This window comes from Bombus terrestris, chromosome 10 (genome assembly GCF_910591885.1).
Source record: "Bombus terrestris chromosome 10, iyBomTerr1.2, whole genome shotgun sequence".
NCBI classification, from domain to species: domain Eukaryota; kingdom Metazoa; phylum Arthropoda; class Insecta; order Hymenoptera; family Apidae; genus Bombus; species Bombus terrestris.
This window is the reverse complement of record NC_063278.1, coordinates 4126053-4141399: the sequence shown is the minus strand read 5'-3', so window position 1 is coordinate 4141399 and position 15347 is coordinate 4126053. Positions and strand designations below refer to the sequence as shown.

General features: G+C 40.8%; 1 protein-coding gene across 5 annotated transcripts in view; it reads left to right on the top strand.

Annotated features, from left to right (window-relative positions):
- LOC100646833 (histone demethylase UTY) overlaps positions 1-15347 on the top strand; it is a 143183-nt gene that overhangs the window by 110420 nt on the left and 17416 nt on the right. For 4 of the 5 annotated variants that reach the window (XM_048409487.1, XM_048409488.1, XM_048409489.1 and 1 more), the window contains 2 exons: positions 6542-6720; positions 10533-10661. In XM_048409487.1, coding sequence (XP_048265444.1) covers positions 6542-6720; positions 10533-10661 — 308 coding nt within the window. Of the gene's footprint in view, positions 1-6541; positions 6721-9657; positions 9805-10532; positions 10662-15347 lie in introns of those variants that run through there. The other variant, XM_048409491.1, reaches the window with a different exon arrangement.

Below are 15347 nucleotides of genomic sequence, written 5' to 3'. Positions count from 1 at the left end.
ACGCGAATGGTTTGTTAAAATAAACGAAGCCTCGTTATAGTATGTCGCTATCAACTGTTACCAAGGCGCCACGGTGGTCACCCGTGATCACCAATAAGATAAACGGTCCATTGGAGAAGAATGCCGTCTTACATCGTCAATTTATTATTATTTCGCCATTATATTCTTTGAATAATAAAAATACGATAATACGTCCTCAGCGGAACATGTGATTTCGGCGTGGCAGTCAAAGTGTTAAGAAGAATCGAAAATTAGAAAATAGGAAGCTGTTTGTTTCTATCTCGTCATTCGCGACAAAGAATAGGTTCACGCACGATCATTGTACGCGATCATCTATTCTTCTTGTATATTTGCTCGTGGAAGTCTACTTGGAAGCACATCTATCGAATCTGTTCGACTTATCAAAGTAGAAGGAACCTTGTCTACTAACGAAATTATCGTTAACGTAGCTGTGAATAAAATATGAGAAATCGAAACGTTTCGTTGGCTAAAATCTTGGCACAAAATTACGTAAATTACGAAAGTTTTCGTCTTCTCAATGCCAAGAAGATGATAGGACGATAACGTTCCGAATTTCAATGGAAGAATAAGATCTTCCTGCGATCGAACTCCGTCGTTACAAGTAAACAGCGAGAAGTGGCGATCTAAAAAATGTCACTGTGGATAATGTACTATAAAAATATAGAAATTGCTACATCGTTGCGATTAGATACCTTAAATGTTTTTACAGAGATTACTAAAGTAGTTTTTATCTTGTATATTTATAGCAACTTTGTCCGCAACTACCTTATTTTATCTCTTGACATACAACTGTTCTGTTTTTACAAAATAGTAACACAGTTAGTTCGTAAACTTAGCTATATAGCTCGATTTCGAGGCAATAATTCGAAGAAGGGGATAATTAAACAAACTTAAGGTAAATAAGTAAAATACTTTATAGTAATTTTATTCTCGTTTACATCGGTATCCGAGAAAACAATGTCTCTTCGAATAATGTATATGGCATCGTTGACATATAACAGCGTTGCAAGTCGTAGAACAAACCAAACGTACGTATATTTTACAAAAAAAAAAGAAAGAGAAAAGAAAAATGTTTATTTCGATGATATTTCCAATGTACGTCGTGAAACGCAATTTCTTTGCATTCAAAAGCAATCAATCGCTGGTCTGACGATTTTAACTTATATCGATATCGATTATTACAGGAAAAATCAATGTTTCATTATTCGATAAGCATTCTTTCGTTTCTTATTTTCCTTCCCCACCTAAGATATTCGACGTTTGTAACGATAAGGAAATATATTTAATAAGATAAATTGGTATATATTGAAATAAATACTTGTCGATAGCGAAACTAGAAATGAAACAGAAATACGGAAAATTAGTAACGAACGTATAGAGTAAATTTGTATATTTTAATTGACTTGTTCGATTATAATTATAATTGCAGAATTATGAACTCGATATTTCCCTTGAAATAATACGATCGATATCGTTTCAATTTCTTCTTGCGCCTTATATATTATAACCCTCGTTAAGCGTAAGAATTTGCTACGTTTTGCTGAAACAAATAAAATGACAATAAAAAAAATCTATGAAATACGTGGCTAAATACATTTGTCAGCGCGGATTGTTTATGTTTGTCCATTAAATATCACAAGCGTGTCGAAAGGGTTAGAATTTATCTCCAGCTGCGTTTACCAGAGTGTTAAAACACGATGTCGCTCGTAAAACCTGAAAAGTATAGCACAATTGTTACGGTTGCTGCTCGATTTATCGATCTGTATTTTTTTCGATCCGCATGATGAATATCAACGTTGGACAGCCACAGCCGGGTACAAGCTGTTCCACGCCGGGTGAATCGATGTTTCAACCTATAAATACACCCAGGTCAATGGCAGAGCGGCCAACAAACAACGACATCGACTTGTCAGAATCAGTATCGGTTTTCGTTTCTGTTTCATCATGGTTGAGATAGGTCATCGGTCGCCGATCGATTCCGCCTATTCCAGTCCTGCGGAGTTGGAAGGATTCTGGTGGCTTGGCGTAAGACGTAACGACGTCGATGATATTTATAAGATCCAGATATCAGCGTTGAAATGTTCGCGTTCGAATAACTTCTGACACGCAAGTCTCTGACGCTTCAAAATTTCAAAATTCGTATCCTTTACGTTGCCTTTGGTATTTCTTGCGGAAAGTCTATTTTTATTTTACAGATACAGCGCGTGAATAATCGCAGACTCCAGCCTATCTTCAGATGTTTCATAACGTTGACAACAAAATGAAGAAAATCTCTCGTAAGATCTCGTTTCGTAATTTAAATTGAAAAGGAAAGTCGAAGGCGAAGAAAGACGTTCCCTTCGACCAAGTCTGGGAAGAATTGAATTCTAACGTAGAATTAACATCGCCGATCAATTAGCTTAGCTTCTACCATTTACTTCTTATTCTTACGTACTTTGTATCCTGCCAGAGGATTTTCAATTTGTACAACGTCGGCCAAAGACCACCGAGCCAGAATTCTAAGCTGAATTTACAAGCGCGCGAAATTCAAAAATGGCGCGCGGCCTACGAAAGGCTGGCAACGACTTTCGTTCCCATCCGTCGTGCTTTCGTTGCCGGTAGATATCGAACGTTTCTCGCGAGCATATTTCGCAACACTGTCGAGTCAGTGACATTTCTGTCTCTCCCACACAGCCAGCCGACCGCGTGTAACAGTGACTCATTGCCGAAGACAACGAACCCCGAAAGGAAACGCGAAGTGAATGAAACGATGAATGAATAGCTTCTCGTGAATGAATTTACTACCGCCTTTACGCCAAGGCAACCGACCGATCTCTTTGCCTTCCCCGCTTCCATCTCGTACTTCTCATCCTCTTTATTTTTTCTCCGTTTTATTTTTTCTTTCTTTTTTTTTTTATCTCGGTCGTTCTACTTCTCATCGCGCCAGGGAACGACAGTCGGGCTTCGATTAATTTGTCGTCGTCGTGCTAGCCGCGGAATTAATCTTCCCGTTACTTCCATTCCTCCTTCTCCGGCTTCGGTCTTTTTGTCAGCGATGAAACAATGGTGTCTGTCTCTTGCTTTATCGCATCGTACGACGTCTCTGCACGCTTCGCTTTTTCACCTCTCTTTGGAGTAGCGGGCTTCTGTAACAGGTTCCAGGATAACTTTCGAGAAGGCCGGTCATTTTTCTAATGTCACTATGAGATCTATCGTCGTATAATTCTCTTTCTTTAACTCGTTCCAGCTATATAATGGCACGGTAGATTCCAAGAGATCATTTTTCCAAAGATCCTGCTCGATTACCGTAATTTTTCTAACGTCGGTATGATATGTATTATACTGATTCGGGATCCAATTCTTAATGATAATAATTTTTTAACTCTTCCGAGTGTGATCGTACGATATAATTTTTCCAATGTCCATGTGAAATCTATCGCATCTTGGTGAACGAATTTTGCTTTGTTTTTTTAACTCTTACGTACGCGATGACTCGTACAATGATACATCGTCGTATGCGTAAACCAGGTCAATGTGAAAAGTTTCCGTAGGTAGGAGTTGCTTTATTCGCTGTTTCGTCATTGTCATTTCGCAAACTTCTCAATCTAAACTCGTAACAGTAACAGTATGAATTGTGACATTAGTAGCATATCTGTTACACTATCTGCGTATTTCTATTGGCATAAATTTCTATTGTAAAAAGTGCAGCGGGAACTCGATCAAAAGTACGATTCACTGGCGCGTCCGATAGATATACGCGATCCTGTTTCATATGAGACCGAGCCGAGTATTACTCGATCCACGTACGTCGATTTAACGCTGGCTTTCGTCCAGCGACTCTAAAAGCCGAAACAAAATGACGACGACCGACATCGCACGACTTGGAATTCCAGTTTGACACTTGCCAAACGGTTCGTTAAAGCCGATGATTCATTGTTCGTGGTGAGAACAATCGCGATAACAATGTGACCAGCGTATAAATAGAGAGACAGAGAGAGACTTACTTCTTAGGCATTAGATCCGACTTAATTTAACTTGTAATTACCGTAATTATCGCATCGCGGGTTTTTATGCAAATTCGTATTTCTATTAATAAAGAGAATATGTTTGTGAAAAACAGGAGTAAAGAAGTGAATTATACACATTTTTTTTCAACCTCTAAATAGCAGTTGTAACTGCTAATTGAGAAATCAATTAAATTCCTATTACTGTGTTATAACCGATTGAACTATTATTACGTGTCAGATAAGATTTATACGTCATGTAGATTTTATCGTAAGATTCGTATATATCTACAAACACGTACGTGTACAGATGGAAAATAAATAAATAAAAGGAATCTCGTCATATATCAGAAACGATACAAACGCTATTGCATTAGCGAAGTCAGCTTCTAACGTAGTACGAAGATACGCAAGAAAAATAATCAATCATTTGAAACATACGAAATAATTAACTGGTAACTGTCTGGTAGAAAATATTGTGCAAAATGTCGCACAAAATAATTTTACAGAAAAAAACCATTGCGAGACTGTCTTTTCATAAAAGAAGCGATACTTTCGCAAGCTTCTTTTACATCGATCAATTCATCATCCGATACCAACGAGCTTCCACTTGAAACATTTTCTGTCGAACTATCTTATTTTCACTATCCATCACAAACTGCCATATCTGAAATTCTACTAGAAGACAAAAGTTTCGGTGGAAAAATCGCCTTGAACTTCCTCCTGAAAACGTGCCTTTTGGTAAATCCGTTTAATCGTCATCAGGAAGCGTTGATTTGCGACTTTATTTCTCAGCGTCGAATCAGGTCGGGTTCGTTTGGTTCACAGCGTGTCTCGATCGGCTGAACACAAGCACCGTGTCATTTGCAACTGCACGATCGTTATTGTTGCTTGTCCATCGGCCGTCCCTATGGTTATCGTTGCAACCCCAGACGCGGTTGTCGCGTGACAAGCCAGAATACCACCAACCACTTCCTGTTCATCCTCGTGCACGCGTGCGATGCACGCGATTACGCGACAATGTCCCTCGCGTCAACCTGTTTCTTAACAATGAATTTTTAACGAGCCACGATTTTTATCGAGCAGTCGTTCAGTGCACAGCTTCGCGAACTATTACTGGGCCGAGACCCACTTTCGAAATGTTTTATATTCGTAACGCGATAAGAAAGCTTCACAAGCTGGAAGTTGAAATATCCGCTGGACCAATGATTCTTCGAGGTTCGTTGAAGTAATCTTCTGTAGAGAATGTTGAGCTGCGTCGATCAACATGCTAAAAGATACATATGGTGGCGTTTAAAAAGACAAAGTCGACGTCTACGTGGCCATCTACAAAAATGGAAACATGGAAACGCGGTGCACCTCCTTCGAAGCTATTCAGCTTCCCAAAACATTTGTCGATATAATTAATAGTATCAAAATTATTATTATATAGTATTATTCATTTTTGTTTGCTAGAAAATGTGATCGATTTACATGTGTAGATTTCTCGTTCACACTGTCAACCTTCGATCACGATATACACATAGATCATCACATTTATACTCGAACTTACTCTTAATTGTACTCTATAATTAATTGCTTAAATTCAATCTTATATTTTTATTACACACTCCATCTCCCTTAGACTTGCCATAGGAAACCTAACTGTTCTCTGCTCTCTGCCCAACAATGCTCCTTCTTCTACGCTCTTACTTCCTTTTTTCTAAGCTCCGCAACTATTTTATTGTCTCTTCTGCGTCTCTTCCATTTCTTCTGTGATTCCCTCTAATGTTATGCTCCTGTCCTCCACGTTCTTCCAGTCAGTTGTTTCAGTGTTCCTACGAATATTATACGTACGATTATATTCATAACGAAGGTAGACGCAGCGGAGGTTGTCCTGAAGGCACGAGGTCCGGGGATCTCGAGATCCCGAGGGGAATTGAGAAGGAAGAAGCGATGGCTATTAAAGAGAAAGCGGAACAAGAGAGAAAAAGAGAGGGAGAACAGAGAAGAGGGGCCAAAGATTAGCGAATAGTTTTATACTATACTTGTACACGTATACTTATAGTTTCGTATCACCAGTCTTACATTTTTTACACTTTACTCTCAGAGTTCCGTACTTGATATTTCCGTGTGAATTTGTACGCGTAGTTGAGACTTGGCCTCTTCGAGGGTACAAATAGTAAAAGCATAGATAAGAAACTAAGGAACGCGAAAGGTACGTTCCAAGATCGAGTTTAAGTGATAGTTTTTAAGCGTAAATGTTAAGTACGAGATATGTGAAAGCTTCTTGACAGTTGCAAATAAACGATAAGGGTAAATGGAAGAAAACTGTAACTAAAAATCGGGAAACTTAACTCGAAGAAGATGGACCGTGAAAAATAAACGTATAAAACGAATAACGTGTTATACTCGCATCGAGGAAGATCGCGAATTTCCGTAAACTGTAACGGAATAAACTTTGTCTCACGGTGTGTCGATCAAGGGATAGGTTGATGCGATAGAATAGTAATTTTTATTTATTCGATTGAAATTGTATTCGATCGTTATTATTGCAGGGCCGTGAAAGCATTCCAGCAGGTGCTATGGGTGGAACCAGGATTTCCACGAGCCTGCGAGGTTCACCTACGGCTCGGCTTAATGCTGAAGGTCCACGCTGACTTTGACGCCGCCTTGAAGCACCTGACACTCGCTCTGATCGATGCCACGACACCTGCCTCCTTTTCCAAGCTCGAAAGTAAGTTCTCGGTTTTCTTCGCCCCCTTTACGATCGCCTACGCGTCTTCCACCTTCCAAAAAACATAATTCACGCGGAACAGCTGCCCACCGTAAACCGCGCATTTTTATTCCCGAAATCTTACTCCCATACCATATGTTGGCTTCCTCGTACCGCCTTCCTTCCTCTTCGCACACTAACACGATTACTCGTGCAACAACTTGCGAACGTCGAGGCTCGACTATCGTGAATTACGAGTACAAAGGATAATTGCAATATATAACGAGGAAAAAGGATTTTGATTTATTTAATCGTCTTGCAAATCATAAGACTATGGACGTGAAAGGATTTGAATTTTTCTGACGATTCGAAACGATACTCGAGATATATCGTGATAATCGGAGAACTTGCGCGACGAAAGCCATTAGGAATGAGCAGCTCCTGAGGGAGAAATATCTTCATCAGATCGATTTAATTCGTCACAGAAATCTGGTTTCCAAGGTGCATCGTTGCAGCGAAAAAAGGTAATTTTTGTTAAAATACATGGAGACTTTCACTTTTCGCGGAACTCTCGCTTTTCATGGACGCCTCATTAAAGAGAGGACGAGCTTTGCGGCATCTTAAAAATTAAAAGCCGTCGAGATCTCGCTCTCTTGGATATCGGGTTATGCGAACCACTTTCACTCCAACTTGTCGATTGATGCAAAAAGTCATTAAACTCGTGCAGTCGATCACTCTAGATTTACATTCTCTGTGTTCCATATCGCAGTTGTCGAATGTCAATACCAGAACTTGCAGCAGCAGAAAAATCCATCGAACGCGTCAACAAGCTTCGATCGATCAATTTCTTAAAAATAGAATCTTCGATACTGAGAGAATAGATCGTTCTGTTGTCCGATATTTAAAAAAAAAGCTACGTACTCTTTACTTTCCAATTAAGCGATCTTTTTCTCCTATTTTTATTTTTATCTCAAATTTTCTATCGTCGTACGAAAGTGTCATTAAACGATGAATCAAATATACTCGGATTTGGTCGATCGATCTATCAATGCTTTAATCAATTTCCTAGCCACTGTAAATCCAGTGAAAAAACAACGGGACCGTTCGTTTCAATTTCTTAAATACAATGATATTTTATTTGAAACGAAGTTCATCGAAATAAAAATTCTAGAGCGCGAGAAACAAATCGCTTTTTACCACCGAGCTTTTCAAATTTATTCGACGTGAAATGTTCCAACGGATTCGATCGATCCATCAAGTGTGCAAGTTATTAATCTACCTGCGGAGAAATGAAAAAATCAAGCGGATGAAGAGTTCCTATGGGACGGCGGATGGTGCAATAATTCCGACGATTTTTCCCCTGCGCGCTTTTAATACGTTATTTAAAATGGCACAATGAAATCGATACTTTCGCCGCGTGAAAAGCGCCTATTACATACCTGCGCGCCACGTCTTGACAACGTGTAGATGCCAGACCTTTTGCTCGCGTTCCGCTTCGAACTTGACCCCCTTTTTCCCAACGTGATACAGCGATTCTTGTGTCACGTATGACCTACGATAACACGTATGGCGTAGTGGACGACATTTAAGGCGCGTTAAACGCTTACCCTAACGATTTTTCTTCGATTCACCTGCCATTTAATTTAACGTTGCGTTCGTGATACCTCGCCACTGTTTCCACGGTTTCTCTCTCTCTCTCTCTCTCTCTCTTACTCTCTCTCTCTCTCTCTGTCTGTCTTTCACTTTCTATCGCACCGTGTAAGAGTTTCGTTTACTTTTATTCTTCCTCCGTCTTTTACGCGCCGCCGTTCTGTTAAATTCAGATTGCAAAACAATTGGAAAAATGAACCGATAGGATAAATAAATAAATAAAGCAGATTGATCGCGAATAACGTAGCAGATATGAAAAGAAAAAGGAGAAGAAACGGTTACGGTAAATAATTAATTAACCAGTAGATAATTTTGATGGTTCGTGTGGAATATGAATGCAGGTCGTTTAGCTTGGAAAATATTGGACGCGACTCGTTAATCGGACGGTTTATTCGATTTATTCGCAGATAACATTTCGAGATTGGAATTGTTGGTTTTCGATTGACACGTACGTACGTAGCTTTTAAAGTTGCAGTATTTGCAACGCAGTTGGAATTTACCGTTCGACACCGAACATCGCGTTTGTTAAATGGTTAAGCTGTGACTGTTGATGCGCTAGCCACCAGGAATAAATTTCGAATCGTCGATTAAATATTAAATAGCAGCGGTATGCGTAGGTACGGGGTACGTAGTGGCTGGATTCTACGTAACGATTTATCAAGCAACAGAAGTGGAACAGAACGTTAAATCTTAAGCGATAACGGGAATCTCCGTCAGTTTTCGCTGTTGGAGTTTCATCTCGTCGCGTAGCGTCACTTCGAGTTACCAAGAACCAGCAATGAGTCAACCGGGACTCGACTGGTTCTCTGTCCCGCTGTTTGAAGTTTAAATTTAGTGTAGAGAGTAAAAATAACGGATACGAGCCGTTGGATGTTATGAGAGAACTTGATTCTTGTAGGCGATCGATTCTAATCGTTCAACAGCGTGTTACCGTTCGAAATATTATGGCAGCGAATTAATATTTCACCTGCGATTATGTTTCACCACTGAGAGGATGGCACAAGAATAATAATAAAAGCCTTTTCATTCTTAATGGCTGAGCGTGCAAGTTAATGGACATTACGGACAATAATAATTAACGATATTAATCATACGCTTAACGGGTTTAATAGACTAATTAAAGAGCGATGATAAAATATTCAAATTGAGTCATACGGAAGAGTGATTCACGATTCAAACGATTACCACGATCCCATGCACACGGGGAATCATTTCCGTTTACCGAGAAATTGGTTCTTCAGCCAAGCGAAGTTGTGTTTATGAAATGAGGCGAACATAAAAGCAACGACCCATTGAGATTTCAAGTCAGTTTGGTGTCTGCCAACGATCTAAACGATAGTACGTATTTGCATACTATAGTTAGATCAAAGGGAGGAATGCAACTTGGAATTAAAATACGGAAACGAAAATATATTATAGAAAATCGACGGATCGTTGAAAGATTGAAATTTTAATGTAAGTATTATTGTTCCACGCTTTGTGTTATTCCATTGGCCAATCGGTAATTGCCACGGTGTTATTTTAAATGAAGGAAATTTGATTTGTAATTATTGGAAAATGTTATATTATATACACGCGTATAACTGTTTTTTATTTTATTGGAATATTAATTTAAAAATAAATTCTCATCAGAGACGTCAGCTTTCCAGTGTACTAATTGAAATCATAATGGAAGTAGAACATGCAATTATCGCGTTTTTCATTCAATATGTATATTTGTTGTAATTATGACGCATAATCAATAATATGCAATTTGTGTAAACACCGTGTCTCTTGTTTAACATATTCAAATTTCCACCATAATGTTGCAAAGCCAAGCAGGCTATTACATAGTTGATAAATGCAGCTGTACAAAGAATTAATTAATTATTCATAGTTTTCGTATTCTACCGGTAATAGCAAAGTGTACGAGTATCGATGAATTATTATACGCGCGTGATTAAATAGCAAATATACGATACGCTGTTATTATTGCTCCGAATCGTCCTGTCCGTTGTCCCTCTTTTCGACGAATATTTTATCAAGCATATTCTTCGTTAAGTTTGCAAATTCGTATGAACAATTCGTAGCGTAATTTGACAATAACGCGTCTGAAATAATCGGTGATTACGAGCTCCACGTATCGTTACTCGCATCCCACGTGCTGCATATTAAACCGATGTCTTTCTTTTCCATTGTTACAGTAAAATTTCACATAGCCCATTTGTACGAGGTCCAAGGGAAATATCGCCTTGCCAAGGAGCATTACGAGGCATTGCTCAAGGAAAAGACTCTGCCTTCTCATCTGAAAGCCGACATTTGTCGCCAATTGGGTGAGTCACAACCATCCTTAACTATAAATCATAAACGTTAACGACTACCGTTGAATTTACCGTTAGAACAAAAAACTATCGCCATGCCATTATACCTGCCGTAGCGAATATAGAGCAATTGATTAACTCCGAGCATATTAAACGTATCGTTGTAGCGTTACTCTCGTAGCGACTATGAACGTTCGATAAAAGAACGTTCGATTGAAAGAAAAAAAGAAAAAAAGGCTCTTTATTGGAAAATAATGGTACCACGTAGAAAAACGTTTCGTAGCTACCGTACACGAATGCCGCCAGTCAAAAATGCCAAGCTCGTACTCCGCCAAGGTAATTAACCCTACAACCCTTTTATACCCACGCAAAATCACCAGCACGCGAATCGTTTTTCTCCTCGCCAGCTGTCAGCTCCTCGCGACGATTCGGCTTAAGGGCCGAGCCGAGTGTACGAGCAAGTAGCAGACACGTGTATTGATTTATTCCGGGTTGGGGTGGCCTGGCGATGAGATGGGGCAGCGAACGCTGGCAGCAGAGTGGGAACAAGGGAGAGGGTGCGTATTCGAGCGAGAGAAGAAAGCTGGGAGAGCGACGGAGAGAGGAGAGATCAAGAGAGAGAAAGAGAGAATCGAATTCGATAAGGAAACGAGATTGTGGGAACCTCTGTACCCCGTCAGCCTTTTCCAACTTGTCTTTCTTTGCTCCTCCTTCTCGTTCCTCTTTTTGTTTGCATCAATCGGTCACGTTTTCTCCCATTCGAGGCTAATTTTCTCGCGTTCCTGTTTTCCCTTATTTCGCGATCGCGTCTCCGTGGCGAACTGCCAAATTTCGATCCTGGCTCGGTGAACCGTCTTCGGCGAGGATCCGCGGATGCGTCGCGACGCGTGCACCGCGCACACGCGCAACGTGCACGCGTGCACTCCGCCCGCTGTATCTTTCGTAGCCGCGTTATTAACTCGGTACAGCGCGGATTAAAGCGGTTGTTAAGCCGGCGAAGACCACCGACTCGTGGAATTACAGAATCGTAGCCCGGTTACTACACGAGCGTTTAACCGGCAAATCCTCTCCGAGCGCCGTTCAATTTCAATTTGAGTCGCGTGTTTGCGTTCTACCGTCTGTTGCTTTTAATATTCCCTTTATCGATTTACATCTTCTCAATCAAGTATTTCATCGTTTCTTTACAATCCGAGTATACTCGTCGTCGTTTACCTTCTGCCACACGTTTCAATTTACTCGCCTTCCAAAATTTCAACGAGCTCCTAACTGATTAATCGTAGAATAAAAGTTACGCTTATGTCATTCTCGTTTCTCAAACGAACAAACGAGGGAAAGATTTTCGTGTAAAATATCGGCTTGGCAACTAAGTGATTGCGACCTATGTTATTACGGCCTAATGACAAAATCCGCAATCACTTAGTTGCCAACCCGATAGAACAAGGCCATGCTCGAAATTTTCCAACCGATGTAATATCCATCCGTACGTTCGTCTGCCTTTGACGATAGTCCATTTTCCGATGAAAACCGGGGAAAGGACGCGAGAGGCGAAGAAGAAAGGTTGAAATATATTCAAAGTGCCGATGCATTAAGGCCGAATTCTCTCCGCAGCCGGATCGTGAAATGTGTGTTGCGAGCGTGCTCGACTGCCGTTTAATGAGGTGGTACGTGCTACGTGACACGGCAGGTAGAACCGAAACATTATACAGGTCAAGCTGCACGTCGCGCTGACCTACTTGCGCGTTGCAAATCCCTCGGCAAAGCGGAAGGCTGCGCAGAGGAGCGAAGAGGGCTGAATAGAAACGCCTCAAAGGAAACGGCGAGGATCCTTGCTCGACCCATCGAGGGGAGAACGACTCTCGCTTTCACCGTTCCGATGACCAACCTCCGAATTATTAGGTTACCTGGTGGGAGGAGAGGGTTCGATTTGAAAGAGATTTGAAAGATATTTCGGGTCTGAGAAGAAAAAAACGCGTAGAAAAACAGCGCGGAAATTTCGTACGAGGAAGGTAGATCTTGTGTCGAAAGGAATACCTTTTGGAGAATGTCAACACTGTGTTACGATGTTAGTACAGTGTTAAAATTTGATTTAAAATCGTACGCTCGTTGTTGTTTCTTTCGGTCGTTTAACTATATGCAAATTCCTATATTAACGAAAATTCAGAAATTGATTGAAACTTAAATTAAAATCGTTCACTTGTTCGCCCAACTTTATGTAAATTCTTACATTGTCTGAATAAATTAAATTTTTCAAGCCGGTCATTTGACCGAGACTGGCGTTCAGGTCGATGTTACTGTTACCTTAGCGCGAGGAAATGCACACGTACGTATAAAGAGAAACGATTTTTGAAAACGTATGCACACGCGTGTGAGCCTTCTGCAAGCTAAACCGACCAGCAGGATATCTTCTTAATTCCTTAATTTCATTTCGCGAGACCCGATTTCCGATGCAATTTTGTTATCCTTGATTTTCGTGCCGTTTTTTTTTTTTTTTTTTTTATTTATTAGAATATTTACAATCTATTCTCGTTGAGAATTTTCAGTAACTTAATTTGGCGTGATACAATGACATGGATTATAATAGTTTTATATTGTTGGTTCTAGTAGAAACTAAGGATTTAATCTAGAGGGTATTTTCTTTTTAGTCTGCGGATCTGGTCCGTCGTGTCCAGTAGTTGGGTGACTAATGGGTTGTGGTGGTTGTTGACTCTTGTGTTATATCTGCTTCTGGACTTGTGTATTTCATCTTTGACTGTAGGTATCTTGAGGTCACGGTGGATTGTTTCGTTGGTAACATACCAGGGTGCATTTAATAGGGATCTTAGCGTTTTCGATTGGAAGCGTTGGAGTATTTCAATGTTGGAATTACTTGCTGTTCCCCATAGTTGGATTCCGTAGGACCAGACTGGTTTTATTGCGGCCTTATAGAGCGTAATTTTGTTCTGCGTGCTTAGGTTGGAGCGACGGCCAATGAGCCAATAAAATTTTTTGAGTTTGTCCCTGAGTTGTATAGATTTGTCTAGGATATGTTGTTTCCAGGTTAATCTCCTGTCCAGAGTCATGCCCAGGACTGTGTCCTTGTTGGGAACTGTTATATTGTTAATGGAGACCTGTGGGCAGGTTTGTTTTCGCAGCGTGAATCGTGCCGTTTGAAATCATCGAAGTCTTCCTTCTGATTTCGTTCGTATCGCGAACCTAAAGCCACGATAGAACCAATTCATCGTAAGGTCTTTCGTTAATTTTTCTATCGATATGCGCAACTCTCAATGATCAGATCGTACGGTTAGTTTGGTATCTCCGATTCCCATTGGATAGATACCGAAGTGAAAAATAAAAAATAAAATATGTGACGACATACAAATAAAAGGTATCTTAGTATCTACGACGATAGTGTTACGAGTATAGCGATGAAAGAAAGCTGAGTATCTGAAATTTATTAATAATAACGCGGACGAATCTCGATAAAACGCGAATTCGTACGTAAGATCGCGGCCTGGATATGGAACAGCGAAAAAAGCGAACGTCATCAGGGGCGCAATAAAATGCCATTACATCGGCACGCGGCTCCGACATCTGGAAATTACGCTTGGAAGACGAAGCCGATATCCCGCCCCGATAATTTAAATGCCTCCGTGACGAGGCTCGACCTCGCGTCTCTTCCTTCCTCGCTTCTTAACGCGTTTATTACACACCAAGCGAAACAAAGACGAAGAATAAAGAGTGCAAGGAAAAGAATCCGGAAGCGAGTAGCGGGCGATACGCGAGATTTCAAGGAAAGCCGGAATTCCAAGTATTTGCTGCGCTTTCTCCCGCACGATGGAACAGGTCGATAACTCACGTGAGAATTCGCGGTTACGATGGCGTAGCCTGGAAATTTACAAAACGAACCCGAGCATTTTGTACGATGCAATATCATAATCGCCGTATGTTTACCGATAATAATATACCATAATCGCGTCTGGCGAAGTGTAGCGCCAGCCAAAGCTCCGCCAAAAGCCTGTAGGCTTCCGCGACAAATCGATCCTCGATAATTAGAAAGTTGTCGTACCAGAGCAATAAACTATCGAACGACCAAACGTAAACTTGTGTCAAACTTAAACGCAACGTCAAAGGGTCGACCGTGTTTTTCCTTCCCAATCATTTTCATCCCCGAGAAACGTGACAGAGTCGAGGTTCGCGTTAAGAACACGTCCGTCAACACGTTGCAGATTGCACAGCAAAATGCTAGCTATGTATTTCGATAAACGTATATCGAAATATGGAAATTGTAAATCGGAACGAACCTTTCCAGCGATCTTTTCAATCTTTCAATCTTCTCGAACGCTGCAAAAATACGCGGCGATTCAGGCTATGCGCTTGTCAGACCATACGGTGCACAAAGCGTCAATTTAGTCGATTGGCGAGCGATTTATTAACTCGCCGTGCTTCAACATCGAAATTTTGGTCCGAGTGGTTCGATGAAAAGTGGCTTAGGGCGCTGGATGCAAATTTCTAGACCTTTCCGGTCGATCAAATCTGCAACTCGATCGTACCGATACCGGACACTTTTTACGCACTAAAGCGCTTAATTTAGCAGTAAGTGGCGACTCGCGTCACTCGACTAAATTACGTGGACGTGTCCGTGCGAGCCTTTACGGGTTCCAAAGGGTACAGGACTCTTTTACAACCTGTTTACGGCTTCTCGCGTGTCCACGTTGCGAC